At 31.3% G+C, this 27,598-nt stretch overlaps 3 protein-coding genes across 3 annotated transcripts; 1 reads left to right on the top strand and 2 right to left on the bottom strand.

Annotated features, from left to right (window-relative positions):
* Positions 1 to 562: 562 nt before the first annotated feature.
* On the bottom strand, positions 563 to 1,126 carry LOTGIDRAFT_160447 (hypothetical protein; the record flags this gene model as incomplete). Its single annotated transcript, XM_009055586.1, has 1 exon — positions 563 to 1,126. One exon carries the CDS (start codon positions 1,124 to 1,126, stop codon positions 563 to 565), a length of 564 nt encoding a protein of 187 aa, XP_009053834.1.
* A 3,042-nt stretch (positions 1,127 to 4,168) lies between these two features.
* LOTGIDRAFT_160446 (hypothetical protein) lies at positions 4,169 to 19,592 on the top strand (the record flags this gene model as incomplete). The annotated part of the gene is made up of 9 exons (XM_009055585.1): positions 4,169 to 4,174; positions 15,817 to 15,927; positions 16,384 to 16,581; positions 16,915 to 17,010; positions 18,122 to 18,225; positions 18,346 to 18,413; positions 18,708 to 18,809; positions 19,114 to 19,246; positions 19,526 to 19,592. 9 exons carry the CDS (start codon positions 4,169 to 4,171, stop codon positions 19,590 to 19,592), a joined length of 885 nt encoding a protein of 294 aa, XP_009053833.1.
* A 2,517-nt stretch (positions 19,593 to 22,109) lies between these two features.
* Positions 22,110 to 23,426, bottom strand: LOTGIDRAFT_117177 (hypothetical protein; the record flags this gene model as incomplete). The annotated part of the gene is made up of 2 exons (XM_009055584.1): positions 22,110 to 22,290; positions 23,308 to 23,426. Coding segments are annotated over 2 exons (300 nt in total), but the record flags the coding sequence as incomplete, so codon positions are not given.
* Positions 23,427 to 27,598: the final 4,172 nt, after the last annotated feature.

Raw genomic sequence — 27,598 nt, 5'->3', positions numbered from 1 at the left:
TCAGTAATGAAAGTTAATTTAATCAATCTGAAACCATTTACTACAAAACATCAACTAATAAACATTGATAGTTACTTTCTTTAAAGGGATCCTGTCCAAGTGTAATGGTTGTTTTCAATGAAGTTTGGTACGTTTGACTTTCTCTGATGTTCTTTTACACTTTTGATCAAATATTCAGACATGACCTCACCAAAATTTTAAAAATGTCTATTAACATTGTTAGGATTTTGGAATGAAAGGGTTGGATAAGATTTCTTCTAATTTAATTGTTGGACCTGAAAGTTCAAGAATTCAAAACCTCTTTTTCAATAAATCTGTAAAGGGTTTGTTAAGTTTGCATATCTCTCAGATAACTGTAAATCTGTGCTCTCTGAAAGCTTTGATTGTGTTGGCATATCCTTGGATAGGTGGAAGAGTAGAATATATGATAGAAGTCAACTTCTGCAATTAATTTTAGGGAATGAGATGTTAGCTAGGACCATTTTGGTAACAGCTCTAGTGATCATAAGGACATCTTACAGCTCTATCTTTGGAAACTGCCTGTTCCGTATATCTATATCTCTTAAAAAGCTTCCGTTGAGTTGGCATATCCTTTGAATAACTGTCCTTTCAGGAAATCTATATTCTCTTTAAAAACTTCTGTTGAGTTGGCATATCCTTTGAATAACTGCCTGTTCAGTATATCTATATTCTTTTTAAAAGCTTCTGTTGAGCTGGCATATCCTTTGAATAACTGTCCTTTCAGGAAATCTATATTCTCTTTAAAAACTTCTGTTGAGTTGGCATATCCTTTGAATAACTGCCTGTTCAGTATATCTATATTCTTTTTAAAAGCTTCTGTTGAGCTGGCATATCCTTTGAATAACTGTCCTTTCAGGAAATCTATATTCTCTTTAAAAACTTCTGTTGAGTTGGCATATCCTTTGAATAACTGCCTGTTCAGTATATCTATATTCTTTTTAAAAGCTTCTGTTGAGCTGGCATATCCTTTGAATAACTGTCCTTTCAGGAAATCTGTGCTCTTTGAAATGTTACATAAAGACTGTATATTGATGAATATACATGATATGGTTAATAATATTGTCATCAGGAGTTGTTGATAATGTATAATAGAACTCACTTCCATTATCTATTGCTTATATTAGATTAGAGTCAATAATAAAACTCTCTTCTATAACATAATATTCTCATAAATAGAGAAAAAAATTAATCAACCTCTATCTATATATTATCTTAAAGGAGCTGTGGCACTTTTATAATGGATCATAATTTAAAGTGTTTGGAACGAATCTCTGTGTAGTGAAAAGATCTTGTACACAATAAAAAGAATCTTAGCATTTTGATGGTAGTTTCTGGACTTTTTCTGCAACCTGTAGGCTTCAGAAAAATTCTAAAAACTTTGAAAGGCCTGTTTGGAAAGAGACTGTATAATTTGAAGGAGTCTTTGGACTTAGGAAAGAGTCTGTGGGTTTAAATTGAGCTTCCTGAAAAATATCAAGGCTATGAAAAAAATGTCTATGATATGAAAAGAGTCCACAGGTAATGCATCTTTCAGCATTGAAAAGAGTCTCCAAGCCATGAAAAGAGTTTGGTATAAATAATTACTGCAAAAGTTTCAGTATTTTACCACACATTAATGGACTATCAAGTGACATTTTCCAGCTCTGAAGCCTCTTTAATCCTATACTTAGAGAGATTGAAGGAACAAAGGTTTCTATAAAAAATCTACTTTATCAAATGATTGGAGTTAAAAATGGAGAGATTTACCAGCTAGTTATTAAAAATATTGATCAACTGTACTTTATCTTTTCAAGTAATTTCCAAATTAGATCTATAGATATATTCATAGCACGTTGTTCCCTATTGATTTCTGGCGTATGTGTTTTTTAGTAATTTAAGTTATTAGGACTTATGGATGTATTCATACTAGAATATAAACCTATGGGTGGTAAGAAGCCAATAAGAAAGAAGCCAAATTCAAATTATCTCAAATCAATAAGAGATAAAAGAAGTATAGTGAACAATAAAAACTTGATATTTCTTGGTATACAGACCAGTTGGTCTTTGGCCAAACATATTGTTATTTATCATTACTATATTATCCATCCACATGCACAGTTAGGTTGATTGGAATATTGGTTTTCCCCTATCAGTGATGCAGATCAGAGGGGCTGACATGGAAAAGATGTCTAGGCCCTGTGTTCTACAGGCTGTGCACGATCAAGATCCCTCAACCATTGAAAATCGAAAAAGAGTAGACTAATGCCACTCTTCTGACAAAATTATCTTCATTGTACAATGCATGGCATTGTCTGTATTCATTAGTCCAATCAGGTACAGTTAAGTAGTGCGTAAACTCAATTCAGTTCCTAAAGCTGGTGTATAAATGAGCTATAGTGAGTTTAATTCCACTGTGATTTGTATACTGATTCTATAGAAAACTGTGATATTTTTGCTGTCATTCTATGTGAGAACTGTTATGTAAATGTATCTATATGATAAGATGATGTAAGGTGCACACTGGCATTAAAATGTAATAAATCTACGTTTCTCATGTCATATTACACTGATAGGCAATAACTAGTATAGAGATTCTTGTCAATTCTTCACAATTATCAGAAAGTAAATCAAACATACGGACCTAACTTTTATAGGAAAATCAATGCTTTCTATCTCTGATATATTGAATACATGGTAGAAATACGGATTAACGCTTTTCTAAATTGCATACATCATTTTTAAGAGGAAAATACAATACCAGTTTGTAATTTTGTAAAAAGGGGCGCCATACTAAATATTACTTATTGGATGTTATGTTTATTAATGTTTGATGCTAGATATTGTGTGTCAAAAATTAAAACTTCATATACTCCATTTTTTTTGTCTTGCAACATTTGACTACATCACAGGATGCTAGGGTTTTTATCAGGTATTATCTAGCTGGTAGAGTTGTTGCTAGTTAATTTGGTTTAACATAAATTTATATTTCCACCAACAAAACATTGGATTAACATTGACAATGGTAACTGTTCTGTTGCTTGAACATATCCAATTTTGAAATTGAAGTGTATTCAAGTTTTTAATGTCGAACTCTGAGGTTTCAAAGTTAGAATTAAGTCAAAATTATGTTTATGTGCTTAAATTTGACATTGGTGATCTGGTATCAGTTAGCATCACTCTCTCCCATCAATCCAGCAAACTAAAAAAAAGTGTGAATATCATTAAAGCAAGATCAGAAACATCTTCGTAAGGTTAATCTGGTAATTAGATGCATTGTCAAGAAGATATATCAGGAGAAGTTGTCAAAAACCAGATTTGTGAAACATAGAAAGGTAATGACAAGCAGTGAACAAATTTTGACTAGAAAGCAGCATTCTGCTTACTTTTCAATCTCCACTTGCTGAAGAATCTTTAAGGTGCTGAACTAGTAAAATTGTTGAAGGATCATTACAGCACTGAACTAGAAGAAACAAAATATAGAATCTACTTCCCCTAGATATAGATAATACAGTCTATTCTTTTTCATCTAACATACAACCATAAAACACTTCTTTTTTCATCATCTCTACTGAAATTCTAGCTTTATTTCAAAGCATAAAATCAAACACTTAGATCTTAGTTGAGAGAAATCAAAGTTTTCTACCAAATATATTCAATAGATACTTGTTTGAACTGAGTTTTTCTTATGTCATTTTCTTACGTTACTACTATTGATCTGGCCTTTCTACTTGTAATTGCTTCTATTTATGGTGAGGTCTTTAACATCTTTAGAAATCAGAAAGATGAAACGATCATGGACTATATATGATTTTATCTACACTTATAACATACATCATTGATGAGTTGAAGGCAAGTTTTACTGTAACAAGTTTTCTTTGTTGGATATTTTATCACATGGTATTCAATTTATATCCAATTTTCAGAAAATTGGAGCTCAATTTTGAAATAAGTTTTGCTTATCAATTTGAAGTCAATTATTTTTCTACAAAGATAACAACTAAGGATCATAAGAATCTGTTTACCGGGTGTCTTGGTTAAACCTCTTGGCATTGATCCTTTCTGCATCATCAGTAGGGGCTGCAGTGGCTCAGAAGGTCCAGGGTTCAATCCCAACATAGATCGAGATAATACCTTCGGTATTTTCCACCTGGTTTCCCCCCTGTCAGCAATGCAGGTAAGAGGGGCTGACATGGAAAAAGCGTCTAGTCATTTGGATGGAACAATAAACCGATGCCCCGTGTGCTACAGGCTGTGCACGTTAAAGCTCCCTAGACAGTTGGAAATTAAAAAAAGCTAATGCTGCTGTCCTGGCAAAATACTTGAACTGCTGAAAATGTTCTGTTTAGCCCAAAACTCTTTGATGAATTAGGTCACCTCAAGTCTTTTCTATGTTGAATTTCTTTGAAAGAAGGTAATGCTTATGTTTAAGATTCATATGATCATTTAGTTCATGATTTGATTTACTACCAGAACCATCCAATTGAATAAGGCTCAACTCATTCATGGATACAAAATACCTATCTGGACAGCTAGTTTTGGAGATGAGATCAAATTTCCAAAAAGACATCTCATCTGAAGTAGACCTGTTTGCCATCATATGTCTCTGTATTAGTTAGTTAAACCTTTACCAAGCCACCCTTTGATCTGCAATGTTCTGCTGATGTCAAGTTACAGTGGCTCTTGACTGTTCCAGCAGCTCATGTTATGGCAACTTGACATCCCAGTGTGTTGAGTTGTACCATAAATCATTCACCAATCTTACCAGACATGCTCAACCTGTATCATTCATAGATGATATTTAAAGGACATTGCATGCATTCATTCTTTAAAAGCACCCCAAACCTCTATGATGCATGTGACTGAACTGTACATTTCAAGTGCATTTGTGACAATGACCTCTAAGTCTGTGCTACTGGCATAAATAAACTGCGTTGTACCTGCTTCTAATGATTTACAGCTGTTTCTCGTGTGATCAGAACTTTCTACGTTTTCTTCATATCCTGAGGATTTTTCTTGTCATTGAAGGACATTATACCTTTCTACACTTATAGCTATAAGATTTCTTCACATCTGCAATATGATCTTGAGATTCTAGCATTTTCGGGTTCCTGTCGGAATTTGGGAACATCCTGTGCTGTGCATTGAGTGGTTCTGCAATTTTGAAGTAGTAGTTTATTCTGGATTTCCCTAGACGATATTACATTGCAGCAATTAACTCTAAATCAGCTTTGATCATTGAACCCAAACCATGCTCTATCTGGGACAACCCAAACATGAGGTATCTGGGAGAACCCAAACCATGCACTATCTGGAACAACCCCAAACCTTGAGGTGTCTGGGAGAACCCAAACCATGCTCTACCTGGGATATCCCAAATGATGAGGTATCTGGGAGAACCCAAACCATGCTCTATCAAGAACATTTATTCAGCTTCCTGCACATGTTGCAACATCTTAAATGATCCATGTTAGCTGGAAGTCAATTAGATTTTCTGTGTTGCAGAAAAAAGTATTTTTTAGTCAATTTTATTATATATTCATAGTGCTTTTTATATAAAAAGTCATTCTTATGTAGACCATGTGACCGTTTTATGTAAGTCAGTAGATTTTGTTTCTGCTTTTGTAATTTGGATTGAAAAATTAGATCATACAACTTAAACCATCATGAAACTTATTAAGCTATTGATCTCTTCATATCTGAATCTTGAGCATGTCCACAGCATCAAGTAACTAGTGGAATCAAAATCAAATGATAACAATAATCAAATTCTCATGTAAGATCATTTAAGGTATAGATATCATTAGTTTTGTAATATATCATACACGAGACCAAACCCAATTCTATTGATATCATGTTCTATCCAATCAATATAGATATATCATTATTGTAATATAAAAGTAAGTGATTAAGAAGCAATCTATCAAATAGTATTATGATGATCACAGAAATTGCTTACTTCTACTTGATCCTGTCATTACTTTATATAATACCTTCTGACATTTTCTAGTCTTAAATATATAATGCTAGATCTTCTTATAATGTATATGTAGCTGTTTAACACACATATCTGTGGTTTCTCACAATTTCACTAAACTGAGCATTTATAACATCACTATTGCAAACACTACTGATAATATATAAGGGTCTTTGCTAAAGTGACGTAATTAAACACTAAGATTTAGTGGCATTGCAAGAACCTTGCCCTGTGTTCTCGAAACGATCTTAGTGCTAGGATGTCCTATGGTCTTGTCTTCTAACACCATTTCTGGGATATCCTAGTGCTAAGATCCTTTTGAGAATATGTGGCAAGAGACCTGAAATCTTGAAATCTTCTTCACAATCTGTTGATGCTTTAGAAGCTGTAAGTGTTTAGTGAAGATCTAGCAGTCACATCTTTAAATTGGTTCTCAACTATATTAGCCAATTATCACCTGAATACCAGCTTTTCAAAATGAATTCTTGTATGAACTATTAGAGACTGATGGCCAACATATTGTTTCTTATTTGCCTGAAATGGTGAATTCCCAAGGCTATGGTAATGGCAATATCCAAAATAGGTGTGGAACCTGAGTTTTGAAATTTATTTCTGGCAGTATGTGATATATTTAGACCTTTGATTTTGAAATTGTTATTGACATTGAAGGTATGGTACTATAGGTACATAACTAATTTAGCTGTAGGTTATAAAATAACGAGATGGTTATTATTATACGTTATACCGATATATTTATCTTATAAAGGTTAATGACTTCTGCCAACTTGAACAATCCCTAAGAGATATACATTCTTAATTAACTACATTAAAAATATATCTTGCAGGACATTGACAGGCGCCATTGACGACAGGCATTGACATTTGACTGTAGGAACTGGTTCAAGGTTTTAACATGTAGCATGTATATGTGAATGATTTCTTTTACGTTTTTTCTTTCATTTGTCATATTCATAAAGCAATTATTCATATGCCACAACAGAAACGCCTTAATTTTATGATTTTTTTTGCTTTTTTGTTTTTGTTTTGCCAGTCATGTTTGACAGAAGCTCTAGAATGTTTGCCTTTCATTTGGTTCAGATCCATATTTAACTTTAAGACAGTGAAAGAAAGAATCTTGAAGCAGGAGAAAATCTGAGAATGATGGACATTAAGTAGTAACCTGGTTCTGTCGCTAAATTTGATTGGCCTAGGGTTTTTTTCTGGACCAATGAGATTCAGCACGTCCTTGGAAATTCAAGATAAGTGGGTTCACACATTTAAACTTATGTTACATGCAGTACTAAAGACATTAAGATTCGATATCAATTTCTTGTAATAGTTTTCTTCAGGTTTATAGCAATATTTGTAGAAATGAATGTTTTATGGAATAAAAATGATTTAAGTTTGACAATATAATTGTACGTTATTGATTTAAACTGCGAGAATTGCTCGTTTTTCAAGTCTTTAGTTTTTGACTTGAATTATGTTAGAAAACACAATGAGGACTATTTTCAATGTAGGTGTGTTTATGTACTTGATGAAATATCATGTCGATAATGCAGTTAATTTGCTGGGAGATGTTTTCTTAACTTTTTATAATGAAATGACAATACACAAGGATTGCTGTTTGCCATATGGTATCTCTCAACATTGCTTATTGGCATACTCATATACACATATACTCATATTTCTGTATATGAAAGATACTTAAATTTACTTGGTCAAGCTTATCCCAAAACTCTGTATTGACCAGCTGATGAAACTTCAATCTCTATGGTCAGAATATATATTAATGCAGCTAGCGATACTTTTGCAAGAACTGATACATACAAAGTAAATGTTAACTAAGGTGATAGGAGATGAAAATCTACATCAGCAAAACAAGTATTCAAAAGCTCAAAATTAGGATGACTCAGAAGATTTCTTGCCCATAGCAAGATTCAAACAATATTGAGAATTTTTTATGAGCATTTATTATAACAAAACACAAGACAATATTATGGAATATAACACATTTCTTTAATATACTCCTCGCTTCTATATGTCGTTCAAATCTTAGAGCATTTATTAGTTTGAAAAATTTTTTATGAGCATTTATTAGTTTGTGATTTTTTTTTTATGAGCATTTATTAGTTCGAGGATTTTTTATGAGCATTTCATTAATTTTTACATTTATTTATATTAGCATTTATTAATTATAAGGTCTTTTTAATGAACATTTCTAATTTATAAATATAAATCTATCTGAGCATTTGTTATACTTAACATATATTAAGTTGAGCAGTTAATATCATGAACATTTATTAATTATAAACATATATATCTGAGCATTTGTTATACTTAACATATATTAAGTTGAGCAGTTAATATCATGAACATTTATTAATTATAAACATATATATCTGAGCATTTGTTATACTTAACATATATTAAGTTGAGCAGTTAATATCATGAACATTTATTTATTATAAACATATATATCTGAGCATTTGTTATACTTAACATATATTAAGTTGAGCAGTTAATATCATGAACATTTATTTATTATAAACATATATATCTGAGCATTAGTGATGTTGAACATTTAGTAAGTTGAACATGAGTATTTGATTATAATTTTACAATCTGTACATCTGTACAACTATTATAGTGTTAAGCTGGTGTGAAATTTGTCCTGAGGATATTTTGATATTATTCTGACTTTACGATCATCAATATTCTTATCAATTTCTTCCCCAAGTAGAAGAAGGGAACAAAGACATTAGAACAGTCTAAAGGGTTCGAACCAGGGACAAAACACTCAATAAAAGTGTCGAATCAAATCAATAGCAACACACAACACGCCTCCATAATGACAATGCCACCAACAAGGATGGAAAGGTTCCCCCTCTTCATTATTCAACCATCTTCTACCTCTTTGTTAATGTTCAATAACATTGTTGACAGTTGTTATTACACCATCAGCTTTCATTTGAACAAAAATTGGACAAGAAAAAAAATGAGATTCTAAATTCTCTTGTACTGTTTCTCCTAAAAAAAGGAAATACAAGAGTTCCAAATAATGTCATGATGCGCCAATATAGTAGTTATTGCACTCTTTATTCATTTGTTTAGGCATTTCTTAGTTGGACTTTCTTAGACACCTGATGTCACTTTAATTTGTGTTTTGATGACTTTTGGATTCTGAACATTATTTTGGTTTATTCCAAGAACTGTAACTTTCAGTCTTCATTAATACTTCATAAAGTCGTTCTTTAATTTAACTGTAGCCTGTAAACATTCCGTTCTTGCTCACTTAAGGTCCTATCCAAGTTAGAAGGGGGCCCGATTGGGAGAAGCAAATTCAGTTCATTAAGGTCTATTTCTGCTTTAATTGATTCTAATTGATTCATGCAAATCAGAATATTACATAATTTTTTGCCAATTGATTTAAATTAATTTTTGGTAGGTTTATTTCTGTAGCATTATATAATACTCTTCAATAATTGACGCCAAATTGCAATAAATTGGCATATTTCAGTAAGTGATAATGAGTATATATAAATTCAGGATGTATTTTGATAATGCTGATGAGTGTGAGGGGCTATTTCCGTCAAAGCAACTGTAATAGTATTAATAGTCCATCAGTTGATCACTATTCTATTAAACATATACTGTTGACAGTAAGCTGACTTTGATGCTGCATATATACAATGACAATCAAATGACATTGGCAGATGGGTGTGATGAACGCCTTTAATATATGGCCATCCGGCTATTGTCATAAAACTGGACGTCCGAAATCCTATTGTCCACTTTTTGTCCAGTGGTGTGAATAGGTTGGGTCATTCAGTGAATTAGGTCTATGTAGTAGATTATAGCATGGACAATAGCTCAGCGTCACATTAGAAAAGATTATAACACAAGCGTTAAGTAGCCTATTGTAGTGTTATATAAAAAATAGATTTGGAGCAGAGATTTATAACACCAATAAGAAAGTTTTTATTTGTTTAAATGTGTGGGAAAATTTCCAATAAATACAAAATAATGTTTATTCATTACTTGGGGGGCCATATAATTAAAATGTGACAAGATGGCATTAAAGGCCTTGAGTTTTATTTGGTACAAGAGAATTATGCTATTTCAATCCTCTATTATATAAGAAGGGAATTTAAAATCTATATCCAGTTGAAGATTTGGCCATAAATTCTGATCCTATTTTGTTTTTAATGACTGTTTTATTATCAAGTATACTGCTTGAAGGACATTTTAATTGTAAATCTATTTTCTACTACTGTAGTGTAATGAATATCAACTTGAAACATCAATTCTAATTCTATTCTCTTGTTAATGTCATTTTCAATTGTAGATGTATTGTATTCCTATTGTATATTTATTGTATATATTCTTATTGAAACTTTTATTTTCAAATTGAATTAGTAACAATTCTCACTTAATTTAAACTTTTTTTCTCATAAAGAAAGGTTCACAAATTTATTATCAGACCTAAAAAGCTTTTTACCGGAAATCTGAATGTCATTTTAAAGATACTAGGTGATATGTACCAAAGGTTCAAATTCCCCTCAAAATAAGGGAAATATATGATGCTACTAAGTACTTTTTGAGCCTCCCATGTGGTGTCTTTCATCCCTTGAGATTGCACAGACTGTAATGAGAAAATCTGGACATTTTTTTTCAGCAGGAAACTCTGGCAAATTTGTGGCACAAAAGTCGAATTTTGGGGTAATAGACAAATAGAACGAAATCTTACATAAGCTTTTTCTTTGGTAAATACTGAAAAATCCCATATTTAAACACAAGTATGGCAAGGAAGTTGACAGGGCTGAACTATACTGCAAGGGACAAAAAATATTTAAATGAAAGATTTCGATTGCCGAGAGGCGGAGAAGGATAAAAAATGCTCAATGTAACGTGATTTGTCAAGTTCTCACAAATCTTCATAAAAATAAAACATGTCTAATGAACTCAGCTATGTGTTTTATTTGTTAAAAAGACACATGACTATAGATATTGAGTCTAGTTTTATTTAAAATGGGTGAAAAAATCATTCAAAGACGAGACAAAAAGATAAAAAAATATGTCAGAATTCATTTGTTTTAAAACATTCAAATATACACTGACAACAAACTCTGGGCCCAGACGCCTCGTTCAGATTTTTTTTTTGGGAGGGAACAAATTTATTTTGTTTTTGTCTTAAAAATCTATTTTGAGTGTAAAGTTATAAGACTGGTGGGTTGATCATTAATCAAATATGATGCTCAATTAAACTAACAGCTCTATGAAATAAATAGATTAAAACATTGAAATTTCCAATGTTCACGTCCAAAAACTCAAGAACCCATTTTCTTCAAAGTTTAAGATGCCTGACCTCTACAGACTTTCACTGACAGTTGGAAACAAAAGAAATTAGCCAAACTATGTCAACACGGAAAGAAAAAATCAATACAGATAATGCCAAATTGTGGAAGAATGCATTGACCTCAGCACGCAGTATGCACTGTGCACTATTTTCATGTGCGCAAATGCTTTGTTATTGCAGCTGAAGAATTTGTGTGTCACATTACAAGTTGTCTCGTCTTAGCTTCTCTTGAATAATTTTAATTAAAAATTTTATAGGGCTCAGACTTTAAACTGCTTGGATGGAATTTCCCCAAAATTCCTTTATTTGATGACAGTTTTTTTTAACTCAATAATGTCAGATTGTGATTGGTTCGGCATCTGTTACATTGAAGAACTGTCTGTTGGTCTTTATGTCATCAGGATGCACATTGAATGCATTTGGCACATGATGCATGAAGACAAAACTTCTTCCTCATAATTTGATATAAGTTTTAATACTATCTATTTAAAGTCTTGCACAAGCAAAAAATTCCTTTCTAAGCAGTTTAATGCTTTGCTCAAAAGCTTAATTGAATTTGGGCTCGGCTATAATGAGAACTGTGCTAGCCAGCAAGACAATTCATACTTCTTCTTAAATAGCTGACACCACTGTAATTGATATTGTCAACTCATCATCCGTTTTACAGAGTCCACATAGTTAATATTGTTTATTAATTTGTTTTATCTATTCTTACCCAACCAAATATAGAATCAGTAAAGAAATCATTAGACAAAGGATATACTTGTACCAATGCCTTTAATTTTAATTTTTGATGAACTTTGGTCATTGTCATAATGGCGTTTGTTGGATCACATAATTCAAAATATGAGAAGGATCAATCTGAATTGAAAGTGTTGTTAAAGTAATTTGCCTAGAATATTCATTGTAGAAAGAACAATAAAAGATTTTATTTTATCACCAAGAAAGAAAGTTTGAAAGCAGTTTATGGCCGAAATAAAACCCTTTTATTTGAAGATGAAAATTCAAGTGAAATAAATAAATACACAGATGGACTAACTAAGTAAAGACACAAGTTTCAAGTTCCATTAAATAGATTGACAAAAATATTTCCTGAAATTTATAGCGATTATCTGTAGTATGGGAAATTTGATATCCGTATAACTATATATTGATTGGCTAAATAAAAAAGTCTTTTGAATATATTATGCAAATGAGGTAAATTAGAGTGCCGTTTTTATTATTATGACTAATAAGGAGTTGAAGTTTACTAAGAAAGGATAGTTTCAAGTGAAGTGGTTCATTTCATTGTTCCATTGAACTAGTTTTCTAATACTGTTCCCTTGCTTCAGATATTTGACGCCATCATAAATGATCAAGAAACCATTTTATAGTAAATTATAAAACCAAATGCAGTAACAAAGTTTTACGTTAATTGTTTTTAATTGGGGCTGAAATTATTCTCTGAAAGTTGTGATAAGTAATTATATAAAATTATTAAAATTTGCAATAAGTAATCAAGTAAAAATGAATGAAAAATGTTAAAGTAATTGTGATAAGTAATAGCATAGAAATTACTTATGGTTTTAATAAGTAATTACAAGTACATACAAATTTCCGAAAGTTGTGATAAGTTATTACATACAAATTTCTGAAAGTTATGATAAGTAATTGCATACAAATTATTGCAAGATGTGATAAGTAATTACATACAAATTACTGAAAGTTGTGATAAGTAATTGCATACAAATAACTGAAAAATGTGATAAGTAATTACATACAAATTAAGGAAAGTTGTGATAAGTAAGTACATACAAACTACTGATTTGATATTGTTTTAATAAGTAATAACAAAAAATTTTTTTGAAAGATGTGATAAGTAATTACAAAAAAATTATTGAAAATTGTCATGAGTAAGAGCTTACAAATTATTGTGATAAATATTTACATGAAAGTTATTGATACTTAATTACATACCATTTCAAAGTATTGTACATTTTTATTTTTGGATATTTTTTTTACAAAAATAACTTATTTTTGTTTATAACATTCTAACTAATAATTGTTTATCTGAAATGACCCTTGCTTTTAGATTCCCATAGAAACTTGGTTATTAGTTTTTGTACAACTATAACCCATTTGATTAACAGATTACCACAGTACAATAAGAGTAGGAGATCATTACCAATGGAAGATTCCATTTTTGAAATTTGAAAAAAAAATGACATTTATTGTAATAGGTTGCTGAGACGTGCCTGAAGGTTTGCCATCAATATGGTATAGTTAGGAGACAATTGACAAGCGATATAAATACAACTAGTGATAGTTAACTAGGTAATATGACGTAAATTGTGACGTTTTCAAGCTATCAATATAATATTAAAGTGATTGACCTTTGAATACTGAGCTATCTCTATATAATTAAGGGAGTGCGTAAACTAAATCGGTTACAATTTACCACAATATTTTTCCAAGTGGACAATTTAAAATTTGTTGGCAATTTCCATTGACTCCAACTTCATTCTTTTTTAAGCTCAGAGTATTTGTGTAATAATATTAAGCTATATGATATGATAAAAGCTATATATCTATTGGCATCAAGTTGAAGCTTGTGTGTTACTTTATATATGGTTATATTTGATAAGTGAGGTTTTGATAATTGAGCTATCATATATGTTAAAATCTATCTTGACGGGTATGTTATGGTATCAATTTGAAGCTTTGGTGTAGCTCTATTTATGATTTCATTTGAGGTTATAAAAATTGAGCTATCTATATATAAAAGCTAGCTTGAAGGGTATATAAGTTAAAGTGAGATTTTAATAGGCTGAACTATCAACATGTGATAAAAGCTATCTTGCAGTGTATATAAGTTATAGTGAGATTTTAATTGGCTAAGCTATCATCATGTGATAAAAGCTAGCTTGAAAAGGATATAAGTTAAAATGAGATTTTAAAAGTCTGAGCTATCAATATATATATAATAAAAGCTAGCTTGAAGGGCATATAAGTTAAAGTGAGATTTTAAAAGGCTGAGCTATCAAAATATGACAAAAACTAGCTTGAAGGATATATAAGTGAAATATAAAACGACTGAGCTATCAATATATATGATTCTAGCTTGCAGCGATTTTAAAAGGCTGAGCTATCACTATAGCTATCTTGTAGCCATGTATAGATCTATCAAAATATTATGAAATCAGAATATGATTAATGCAAGTGCAAATTAGGAAAGCTATCACTATTATATAATGGATCTAGTTTATAAATTGCATATATCTGTAATAATTGCAGGATAGCTTATATACCAGTATATTAAATGATATAACAAAGTATGGGTACATGTCAGTTGAAATGAGGAAAGCTATCAATATTATGCAAATAATCTATAAACTCCATATATCTGTAATAATTGCCTAGTGCATATACCAGTGTATAAAATAATGATAATGTAAGAAAGTATTAAGTGAACAGATGGCCGTTAATTATGACAGACCTATCTAGGCAACCCCCTGTTGTATCCACTATTGATTTCTATTACTTTATGTGCTTAGTTTCCTAAACGTTGATATTTAATCACTTCGTTTCTTTTGTCTATTGTCCTTGTCGTTTGATTTGAGGCCGCGGCAGTATAATTTGGATATCAGCAATTGATATTGTTATATTTCGAGAAGCTCTATTGTTCTCTTTTCATTGTTATTAATCACTTTAGGTCTATTCTAGATGACGCTAGCAGTCTAGATTTGTTTTGATAAGCCCTTTATTGATGAATCATCCCCTTACAATATTTTCATTTTATATATCTACTCCAATCAGACGTGATTTCATCTTAAATTTTCTTCTAATTTTATTTGCTAATTAACGACACTACTTAGAATTGATAAAAATTTCTTGACAAGCTATAGAAAAAAATATTTGATGAATTCAATTTGATGATGAAATTTTGATTTTCTTAATGATATGATTTTATATTCTCACTATAGTATATTGCAATGCTACATTTTGTGTGTTACATCTTGTTACAATATAAGTTATAATTATAAATTATAACACATGAAGCACATTTATCATGTATATCTTATGATATGTGTTATATGATTTGAAATTGATGATTAAGGCATGTATTTCTTCCTGCAAACAATTTCCAGATTTCTTATTGCTTTGTCCTCATCATAAGTGTTTAAGAGTCTACATGTTAAACTTATTTTTTTTTTAGAATTTGTTTCTTATTACTAGAGAAAAAAATTATTTTTATGAACATTTTTAAATGGTGACACCCTAGACTGCAATCCAAATATTTTGCAGAACATAACTTTTTTTAAACTGTTTAAAATTTTGAGATCATTATATAGCAAATACATTATACATTTCTACCTCTCATTAGTCTGGGACATAAAACTCCATTTGTTTCATTTCATTTCTTATTAAAAGATATGTCTTTGTAATTTTTTTATTTTGAATGCCAGAAAAAAAATTCTTAAATTTAGATGTATATATTTTGTAGGTGTGTTTTCAATTATTAGATTATATATTAGAAAGATGGTGTTTACCAACATTTAGTGATGTTACCAATGCTGTAGATATTATAGTTATACAGGATATTACAACTATACAAGTACGTTCTTTATAACTTATAGGGAGTTAAGACAGCATAGTGAACCAACCACACTTCTTCATTTCCCCATCATTTTGAACAGAAAATTATACTGCATTTCATTCAGTCATATATGTTGTTTTATTTATTGTTCAGGCAAACATAATGTAATATTTTGTGAGAAAACATTGTTTGTCATTCATGGGGAAAGGGAGAAAACTCTATATTTTTGGACTCCTTAGTACATTTTTTCAATAGGCAAGGAACTTCAATATTTGAGGTTTTGGAGAATGTAGGCCAAACTCTGTTTGCTTTAATGTTCATGATAACACAATCATAGATACTCGCTGATGCAGTTTTGAAAAATTATCAATTTGCATGGCTTCACCACTTTCTTTCAAGTGCTTGAAAATTGTTAAAGAAATCATTAGTTTGGGTTTGTAATACAAGGGAGATAAATCCATTTTTCTTCCACAGAATTTTCTGGAGGCATTTACAGAAGCTGGTGATAGTTTATTTGGTTGTTTATTAGTGAAAGGAAAAGTGGCGTCTGCTACCAAGAAATGGTGTTCGTTGTCACCTACTGAATTAATATTATTATCATTATTAATAGAATCATTACCTCACTGTACATCTAGAGATCTTCCTGTTTATTTACCTCAAATGAGTCCAACAGTAAGTATGTAATACCTATCTGTCGATCAGACTGCTAAACTTCTGTGTTATTTCTCAAAAAAGCGGCCTAGAGATTCTGTAGCACTCCCAGTTTATTGTACCATCTGAACCATGTCGGCCACTTCACCCTGGGGGAATCTGGGTTTCATCTCAATCTATACCTTAATTGACAGCATAAGATAAGTATTTTGTCACTAATATGTTAAAAACCAGGAATATCTTTTTGTCATTTTCATATATTTTGATCAAATGATTCATACATATTTGTTATCTTTGAAGAATGTTGATTTTAAACATTATTTAGTTTTAACTTTATTTTTATAAATATTATAGGTGCCACATAGATTGTTAACATTCAATCTAATTAATGGTGTAGATGTTTGTGTTATATGTGGACCTTCACCATCATTATCTAAGTTACAATCAGAGGTAAGTATCAGTATATATCATTATCTAAGTTACAATCAGAGGTAAGTATCAGTATATATCATTATCTAAGTTACAATCAGAAGTAAGTATCAGTATATATCATTATCTAGGTTACAATCAGAGGTAAGTATCAGTATATATCATTATCTAAGTTATGATCAGATGTAAGTATCAGTATATATCATTATCTAAGTTACAATCAGAGGTAAGTATCAGTATATATCATTATCTAAGTTACAATCAGAGGTAAGTATCAGTATATATCATTATCTAAGTTACAATCAGAGGTAAGTATCAGTATATATCATTATCTAAGTTATGATCAGATGTAAGTATCAGTATATATCATTATCTAAGTTACAATCAGAGGTTAGTATCAGTATATATCGTTATCTAAGTTATGATCAGATGTAAGTATCAGTATATATCATTATCTAAGTTACGATCAGAGGTAAGTATCAGTATATATCATTATCTAAGTTATGATCAGAGGTAAGTATCAGTATATATCATTATCTAAGTTCCAATCAGAGGTAAGTATCAGTATATATCATTATCTAAGTTACGATCAGAGGTAAGTATCAGCATATATTTTCGATCCGCCTTTTTTTAATGGTCTGAATGTGACCGGTTAAACTTAAGCCTCCTTATCTTGCACCTACCGTGAAGGTGGCTTTAAACCTAGCTTGAAAAGTTAAGCCAGTAAAGTTTGGCCGTTGTGAAAATGACTAACATTAAGCCAGATATGTCATGTCATTGCGTGTGCATTCTTGTAAACAAAATCCTGCAATTATTTTTGTTATCATAATATGCATGCGCAATGATATTGTGACCTCTGAACTTCCAAGGAAAGCTGTTAACATTTATGTTCGTCTGTATGCTCACCGAAAAAAACAGTAATCCAGGCTCTCAGAACGGTTGATAGTTGAACTGCCATAACTTTTGTCATCTGAACGCACTATAATATAACCTGTTTATATAAAATGTTTTATAACTTGTCTAGAATCATTCAGGACTAAATCGAAATGTCTGGAAAGAGTAACATTCTCTGTCCAGTGCACAGCACTGCTCCCACATCTATAATGATAACACAAAAATCCTTTTTTGACAGGTTTCAAGATTTTGGAGTCCAGCTATAGATAATTTAAGAGCAGCTTGTGATGTTCATCCTAGGAATGTACCTAACAATGTTGTTTTAGATCAGAATATATTGGGGTAAGATTTTAACAATTTATATCGTCATTAATCATACTTGGTATACATGTAATTTAAAAAAAGCACTTCTAGATATGGAGCATCTGAGCCTTTAGTATTATAATATTTATTATTTTTTAGATTTATGTTAATAAACAGTGAAAGTAATAAATGTTTATGTTCTGTTGATATCAATAATAATTTACAAGGTCAGTATAAATATTAAATTCTGATAAATTTGTTACCATATACTCATCTTAACAGCTGTAGGTCCACCATTCATGGCTTCCATGCAATTTCTATGGATTTATAAAATATACCTTTAGAATTCCTCATGTATGGTTTCTTCTGTTGCTAGGTTTGACATGTAAAGCAATGTAATTTCAATACATGAAGAAATTATGAAAGAGAATTTGTATTTAAGTATTTAGAGATTAACTGAAACATTTAGGATTCAAAACAATATTATCATTTATATCATTTATTGTTTTTTTTTTTACTAGAAAGAGGTATAAATAGTAGTAGAAGAAGAGAGATATTAAGATGTTACTATCAGAAAGTTATAGGAACATATTTCTCTAGTACTGTAGAGGGCAGTGAAATAGGTTTGTACATCTCTCTCAGATTGGTAGGTTCACAAACCCCTTATTGACTATTGGAAAGCAGAAAGAATAGAAGCAAATTCTATGTTTAAGACCATAGAATTAACAAATTTGGCATTGGAGGAATTCTATGGAATTCTCCATGGCTGCTTCATGGTATTAAATATATATCTGATTCAGCATTAGAAGCCATTCCATAATATTCCCAGTAAAACGTAGACTCTTCAAAAATAAAAACACAGTAGTGCAACAGCAATCATTAACTGTAGACTATGTAATCCAAGATAAATATTTGTTTTTTTTTTAGGTCCAGCAGAATACAGTCACAAACCACAAGAAACTTATGTTGTTACAGATACATATAAAATATATGCCTTACAATCAGCTTCATTTCAATTCTTTGTTTTGTACACTACTGATATTCCAACTTATGCCATGAGGTAAATATGGTTTTCAAGTTATTACATTATTTCTTATGGTTTTAAAGTTATTACATTAATGAAGTATTTGTGGTCTGGAATATAGCTCTTCAATTCTAGTTACCTCCCTTTACCTATCTTCTGAACCAATGAGAATGAAATCAATCGAGTTGAGCTTTCACATTATTATTATGCTTATAATCTTGCTGATGAAGATGGGCAATTCCTCAGGTGAGAACAGATTTCTGCAATTGTCCCATTTCATGATTAACATTTCGAAATGTTTTCTTTTATCTTCAGATCCGTTACCCAGAAATCCTTCAACATTTTAACTAAAGATAAGAATGTAGTTATATATGAATCATGAGAAACAAGAATCCTAATGCTTGATTTAAAGACTGGCGATTCTGTATTGTCAAGAATGTTGAATTGATGGCGAAGATAAAATGCAAGAAGAATTGGTTGAAGATAATGAAGGTCTGATTTTTGCAATGGCGTGTTGTAAATTTTATTCGTTCTTGAACAAAATTGACATAGATCTAAGAGGTCATGCTCTGATGCAAGATGAGTAGCCTATGCTCTGTCTTTGCAACACTAAATTTCAATTTCCTCTAGTGCTATGGATTTCGAATGTCCCCAGATATTGTGAGTAAACTGGGATTGAATACCAGGCTGAAGCAAAAGGCTTACATTATGCAGCAAATAATTCTAAGTACTCAAAGACAATGTTAGCAGAGATTGGGTATAACGCAGTCATATGAGATGTTGAATATAGTCCCTGTGGTTGAAAACATACACTTGATGAGATATTAAAAGAAAAAGAAGCAAGCATCATGATTTATTGCAATAATGAAATAGAATAATATAAACTAAGCACAATTTAAATAATTACTATCAACAAAATATTTCACTACAGAATTTGCATAATTTAAATATTATTAAAAATGTCATGTCTAAACCTTGAATAAAGTAAATACTACAAGTAATACTTTTTTCTTTCATCACAGTTATCCCCCTTTCTAACTAATTACCTCCCTTTGTCTTCTGCACAGAAATACTGTAATTTTGTCAAAATCAAGGTGGATTCTCACTATTCTGATCGACAAATATTTATTAGCACAATATAAGAAATCATTTTTGATATTTTTTCATAATTTTAAAGATATTATACATGAAAAAATGAAATAGCCACAGAAAGAATAATATACAATAATAAATATACAAAAATCACATGAAAAAAATAATGCACTACTTAGGTTTTTTTTTTTACTGCAATTTTGTTCTGAACACAATGGACTAAGTTTTTTTGAAAACAAAAGGATTTCCTTACTCTGAGAATTTCTGGCAAATGTAATTTTCAAGTAGTTACCAGGAATACAAATTCACAGAAGATATTGAAAGAATAAAATGCATTATCAGGAATTATGCTTGGTAATTCTGTAGTTTGAAGATGAGGAGTGCTTAAATTTAGCATTCTCATTATTGAACATTAATTGAAATATCAACTAGTATAAGGGCCGTATGTAGCGCTCTTACCTTGACTAAATTTGAACTTTACAAAGTTAGGATTAAGGCTTTCATTTTCTACATTTGATAGTCAAATTTAAGCATGACTTTCGTAAAGATCGACCGGTGCATACCTAAAGTTCCACTTAAGTCAAAGTTGAAGTAAAGTACGAGCGCTGCATATGGCCCTATGATTCAATATCTTTGCTATACTTATGGTAGAGCTGATCTTGCAAGGTTGTCACTTAAAAAGTTTTTCTAAATTTTATGTGTAATTCAATATACATTATTACTCAATGCAGTTTTGGGATTTCCAGTATGGTAATATATCCCAGTTCCAAGTGATCTTTCTCCTCTAAAAATTCAGCCACTTGATTATGAAAAGAGTGTAGCAAAAGAGACTGAGATCAGAGTTCAAGAGTTAAGAAAACACAATAATTTCTGAATATTTAGACATCACAAAGAATGATCAAAATATAATTCTAAACTAACTCTCCTTTGATCTGTTGCATGAAAAATAAAAAAATAAAGCAGCGAGCAATGATATGATAATTTAAATACAATATAATAATAATAATAGTAATAAAATCTAACATGTATAGCGCACCAAATTTTAGAGAGCAGAAGTCAAAAGTTATATAAACACTGATCATACATCATCCAATCATATCGCTTCCTTCATGAGGGACAAGGCAGGTTCACCAATCAAACATCAGCTTACAAATTCAAATACCTCAAAAATTTGAATACTTTGGTTAGTAAGGGTTGATTAAAAAAATATCACAATTTTTATCATCATTTTGAAGAAGTTTAATCTACAGTTATATATAATATGGTATATACATGTTATGCTGTATTCGGCATCGAAGAGCGTATACTTTTGGTGAAATGCCCTGAATATGGTATATTTTAATCAAATTTGTTTGTAATTATATATAAATAAAAAGGTTTTTAAATAAATGGTTTTGATTAATAAATTTGATCATAATATATTGTGAATGTTGCATTGTGAAAGGGTTAAACCAAAAAATATTTTTTCGACATGTGAACTTCAATTTATGGATTCTTATACACTTGATATGGGAATGAAGAAATGTTGGTATCTTTCTTGGGCATTTAAAAGAAATAATTCTATAGTTAACCCATGGTAGTCAAGATTTCTAGTGAATTTTGTTGCCTCAGCCAAAAATGTCCGATTATGGTTGCATTTTTCCCCTAAAGGGTTAATCCATCAAAACATGGCCATAGATACATCAATTTTTTCATCCCTGCAAAAACCTTTTTTAAAGTTCAACCTTATATAAACATCAGTCTTGTAGAAAATATTAGAAAATGTTGGATTATTTGAATATTAAATAAATGATAATAAAAATATAATCTATGCTTCTATTTCGTGTTCTTGAAGTTCACTATCTGCTAATAGATTAGGTTCACTCTTCCATTTCTTCTTGTGTTGTGGTCTGCCAAATCCCTCATCATAATTTCCCTTCCGTGCAAAAAGTTGTTTATAATGACTGGTACAATACATTGTTCCGGCATTAATTGCGAAAGTTTTTGGGCTGAAAAAGGAAAGAGGAATACAATATATAAAGCAATACAATATATGACATGATAGTTTTGTGATACCAGGATTTCTTTCTCCTTTCAAAAACCTGCAGTGTTTGATGACATCACTATCATGGGCCAAGGGCAAAATTGGAATGGTGCAAATTGATGTTATCAGTGTCTCTTGACACACATAAAAAATTTAGAAAACAACTTTACAATCCCTTTAATGAATTACCAGACATGAAAATTTATGAAAAATATTTTCTCGCAACAATGTCTTTTTTATTTTCAAATTAAACCACTAAAAATTTGGTTTTAGGGATAGAAAGGAAATGACTCCTAAAGCATGTCAAAATTGCCAAATCTCCCCCTGTATCTCACATGGGAGCGTGTGGTCCCCTTGACCTTCAGCTGATTGTTTCCATTTCTTGCTGGGATCCCTGTTTATATTCATCGATCAAGATAGCATATGGCGGATCATGCTTTTCATATACTGTCTGTTTCTGGATGAACTTTTTTAATTGGACACGTTTTCAAACTTCAAAATGCAAATCATTAAAAAAAACTACCATGCTGTTGAACCAGGAATCATGCAAAATGTCAATTCTGTTAGTAAATTTCATTTCAGTTTTAGACAAAATTCTGGACATGCTGAATCTAATCTGAATTTTCAAGCTATAGACAATCTGATAAAAATGATATCTGAATTTCAGTTTTAATGCAACTGTAAAACATTTCTTCATGCATGCTTTGATATAAATCAACTCAAAATCCTTCTGAACAGAATTTAAAGTAGTGTTTTTGTCAATTTCTTGTCCTCCATTATGTACCAGTCATTTTTTGAAAAAGTCCTCATTATTAACAAGTCCTAATTATGAACAAGTCTTCATTATGTACAAGTCCTTAGTATGAACAAGTTCTCATTATGTTCATTATGAACTAGTCCTCATTATGAACTAGTCCTCATTACGAACAAGTCTTCATTATGATCAAGACCTCGCATGAAAATGAAGGCGTAAAAATCTTACGTGAGTACAGCTGAGCACTGGGAGCATTTTAAACAAGCTCGATGATAATGATTTTTATTCATTTCGATTTTTTCCATAGCATAAACAGTTTTCTGGCAAGCACCACACTTTTCATTCTGCACAGCAACAAAAAATCCTCCTTTTTTAGGCTAAATAAAATTTAGTAAAAAAATAGCACACAATTAGTCATTCAAATAAAACTAAGGGTAAGGATTGTAAAAAGTTAGTATGTAGGGGAGGAGAAAATGGAAAAGGGTTTGGCTAATGAACAAAATGCAGCTTGGAAATTAGGGAACTAAAGTATCGAAATCGAAGGAGTGATGGTCTACTTCAGAGATCTTTTCATTTCATTTTGAACTTTATTTCAAAAACTTGTTGCCAAGCAACCATTGTTTGTAAGTTGAAAGAAATTCAGAGTGATATCCTTCCGCTTCAAGTTTTGTCTCAAGTGTAAATGTTTCCAAATTTGAATGGTGAATTCGTACAGTGTTAAGATATAATCAAGGTCCATATGAGAAGTAGAATCTGGGGTATATTTCATAAAACCATTCAACACAACATAGGCATGCAACAAATAAAAACTTTTAACTGTAAAATCGCAGCATGCTTTAAAATCAAATCAATTCTGGAAATGGTGGAGTAATCACAAAGAGTCGAAAATGGACGGACAAAAAATAAATAAAATAAAATCTGAAAAAAATTGAAATGGGAAGAGAGATGCAAATTTGATCATGAAATATCCAAGATTTGGAATGGAAAATGAATGATAATGCAAATAAGCAAAATGGCAGCAAAAATGATATGTAAGCACTTAAGCATGTGAAAAATAAATGTATGTGGATTCAAGCACAGTGAAAATGAAAATGAAAAACTGTAAACATGAACTGAAGGAATGAGGGTGAAACAAAATCAAATGTGACAGTGCCAATAATAGGTGAAAACATAAACTTGTGACCAGTGCAATAAAATAAACGAAACCACACATGACAATTGATAAGAATATTTTTTAAATGAGAAATTGAAAAGGGACCCACATTACAACTAAGGCAAAAGTCAAATCCAGTTCTATATTATGTTCACAAGAGAGCAGGGTGAGTTTCACCTTTACAATAAGGAATGTTTTCAATATTCTAAAGGAATCAATGGACTACCTTTGGTCATATTCAAATTTTGATAAGGGTTCAAGGCTGACCAGAAATTTTAGAGTTTTTGTACACCAAAAAAAGCTCAATAAGTGCTAAGAAATATAGAATTAGGCTTGATGTCCCACTTAAAATTCCCGAGTTACCCTGCTAAACTAAAAGCTCGTTTGAAAACTGAAGGACCTGGGGTAGAATTCAGTACCAACACCGGCATTGTGACTTTTTGTTTAGGTGACATTAAAAGCATGAATTGTGGCCAAGTAAATAGGAATTTGGTATCATGCACTCAAAAATACATCAAGTTATAAATACATTTAAAAGTGATTTTCAACTTTAATAATTTGGATTTTAACTAATAATTATTTGACTGTATCTTGAAAAGTTAATCATATATGAAAGCCATTGATGATTTGGATAGCCAATTACCAAACATATTTGAAAAACCTAAACCAATCAGATACAAAAAATCTAGCAATTCAAGCGAACATTGCGAGACCCTTTAACAATAAACTAAAAAAGATATGGAACATTGTGATTAGGAGAAAACGAACCTTATTGTCTTTGATAGAAGGGATAGTGTATTCTGGCTCTTCCTACAAAGCAAAGTTTGGGGTAATACATAGAAAATATACATTGATAATACACAAAGACACCAATAGATGGACAAGAATAAATGACTGAAGGATGGGATTATCTTTGGTATGGCCCTTTTGCTAGAGGATACAAAGTGAAGAGTCTGTCTGGATAAGGATATATTTAGACGTCACAAAACAAAAATGGGTATTCATCTGCATAGTTCTAAAATATCAAGCTTCTACATTGCACCTTAATATCTTTACATAGCCTAAACAAGCCATATGAAAGAGTTCTTATTTTAAGCTAAATTATAATTCTCAAGACAGGTCTCCCAATGCAAAAACATGTGCATTATGCTAAGTGAAGAAGCATGTTCTACTAGAATGCATAAATTGCAGCTTAATGACTAGCAATTATCTAAAAGATTGTGTCCTAAATTTACATCATGTGATCATGATATAATGACTTATTTACATGGCATGATTTTAATCTACATGGCATGATTTTAATCTACATGGTGATGAAAATTAGAACATTCCGGCAATATATACACGAAGATCATGGTCATATTATGACCTGTCAATCTACATGTGATGATGATTTTCAAGTTGTCATCTATACAAAAATCATGATAAAAAAATGTCCTGTCAATCTACATGTGATGATGATTTTCAAGTTGTCATCTATACAAAGATCATGATAAAAAAATGACCTGTCAATCTACATGTGATGATGATTTTCAAGTTGTCATCTATACAAAAATCATGATAAAAAAATGACCTGTCAATCTACATGTGATGATGATTTTCAAGTTGTCATCTATACAAAAATCATGATAAAGAAAATGACCTGTCAATCTACATGTGATGATGATTTTCAAGTTGTCATCTATACAAAGATCATGATAAAAAAATGACCTGTCAATCTACATGTGATGATGATTTTCAAGTTGTCATCTATACAAAAATCATGATAAAAAAATGACCTGTCAATCTACATGTGATAATGAATTTCAAGTTGTCCATCTACACAAAGATCATGATCAAATAATGTCAATCTACATGTGGTCATGGTCTTCAGGCCTTTCGATCTACATAGTGATCCAGTCTAAAATGGCATGTCATTCTACAAGAGGTCATGATATGATAGGTCAATCAATTTACGCGTTCAATCATGATTATGATAAAAGATGATGGCAATGATTGTATGACAGAATTTTTTCATAAATAAAGAGAAAAGTATTGAAATTATTATTGTTAATTAAATTGTCAAAATATAAATTTAGGCATGCCTAGACAACAGTTTTAAGAAAAAGATTAACATGCATCGAAAATTACGTCTTGCATCCAACGCTATTTATTTTCATCTTAAGATAATGTAATCAAGGTATATCATTACTTACCCTCTTTGTTGACGATGTTACTGGTTCTTGAGCCTTTTGCTGGATAGATTGGAACTTAGACAGCATTTTCTTGGTTTTGTTAGCTTTTGGTAAGCCCACGGACCAATCAGTATCAGCTTCACGATATAAATCCTCTCGTGGAGCTTTTGGTGTACTTTCGAAAACTGATGGTTCATTACCAGCTTGTTGATATTGACCAGGAAGGTCATTAGGTTGAACACTGTTGTTTTGGATTCCTGGACTCAATGGAGCTCTTTGTTCTTTTACTCGTTCATCAGTTCTTGGTGGAGTAAACTCCTTGTATCTACCAGGAGTAGGTGGTGTTTTGTTGGCACTCTCGCTTTCAATCTGTTTCCATCGAGACAGAAGATTTTTAGCAGCACCTCTTTCTGGTAATTCTACCTCGATATCTCTAGGATCTGATTCTCTGTAGATATCTTCTCTAACTAGTGGTTGATTCTCTAATATACCACTCTCTATCGGAGCATCTTCATACCTTAAACCAGAATCTCTTGGTGTACTCTCAAAAACAGTTCTGTCATCTTTCGGTGGGGTGAACTCTTTAACTTGTCGACCGCCTGATTTAGCTTTCAAATTTTCTTGTTCTATTATTTTATATTTTGAAGCTAAATTCTTGGCTTTGCCCTTTTCTGGGAGTACATCTTCATGTTGAATTGCTTCTTTGTAAGCTATAGGAGAGTCTGTTGGCACATTTTCATACACATTTTTAGAATCTTCTCTTGGGGGCGTAACTTGGCGTCCAGATGGCTTAGGAACAGAGGCATTTTTCTCAATCTCACGGAATCGGGAAACAAGATTCTTAGCATATCCCTTTTCTGGAACTGGATCTGGAGTATAAAACTCTTCATGACGATATATATCATCTCGTACTGCTGCTGGTTGGTTTTCATAAATACCACCTTCAACTTTCTCCTCATAGGTTAAATGTTGGGCTCTGGGTTCGGTTATATATTCTCCACGTCCATGTCTATCTGGAGTTACTTCCCTCTTGTTAGCAGCAGTTATTGGGATATGAGCATTCTTCTCAATTTCCTTGAACTTTGAAGCAAGACTTTTAGCGGTACCAATTTCAGGAAGTTCTTCAGGAACATAGTCCTCATAACGATGTACATTCTCAGCAACTTGGGGTTTACTTTCAAAAACACCAGCT

This window comes from Lottia gigantea, assembly GCF_000327385.1.
Source record: "Lottia gigantea unplaced genomic scaffold LOTGIsca_25, whole genome shotgun sequence".
Taxonomy (NCBI): Eukaryota; Metazoa; Mollusca; class Gastropoda; family Lottiidae; genus Lottia; species Lottia gigantea.
The sequence above is the reverse complement of the archived record's forward strand: the minus strand, read 5'-3'. Positions and strand labels throughout refer to the sequence as shown.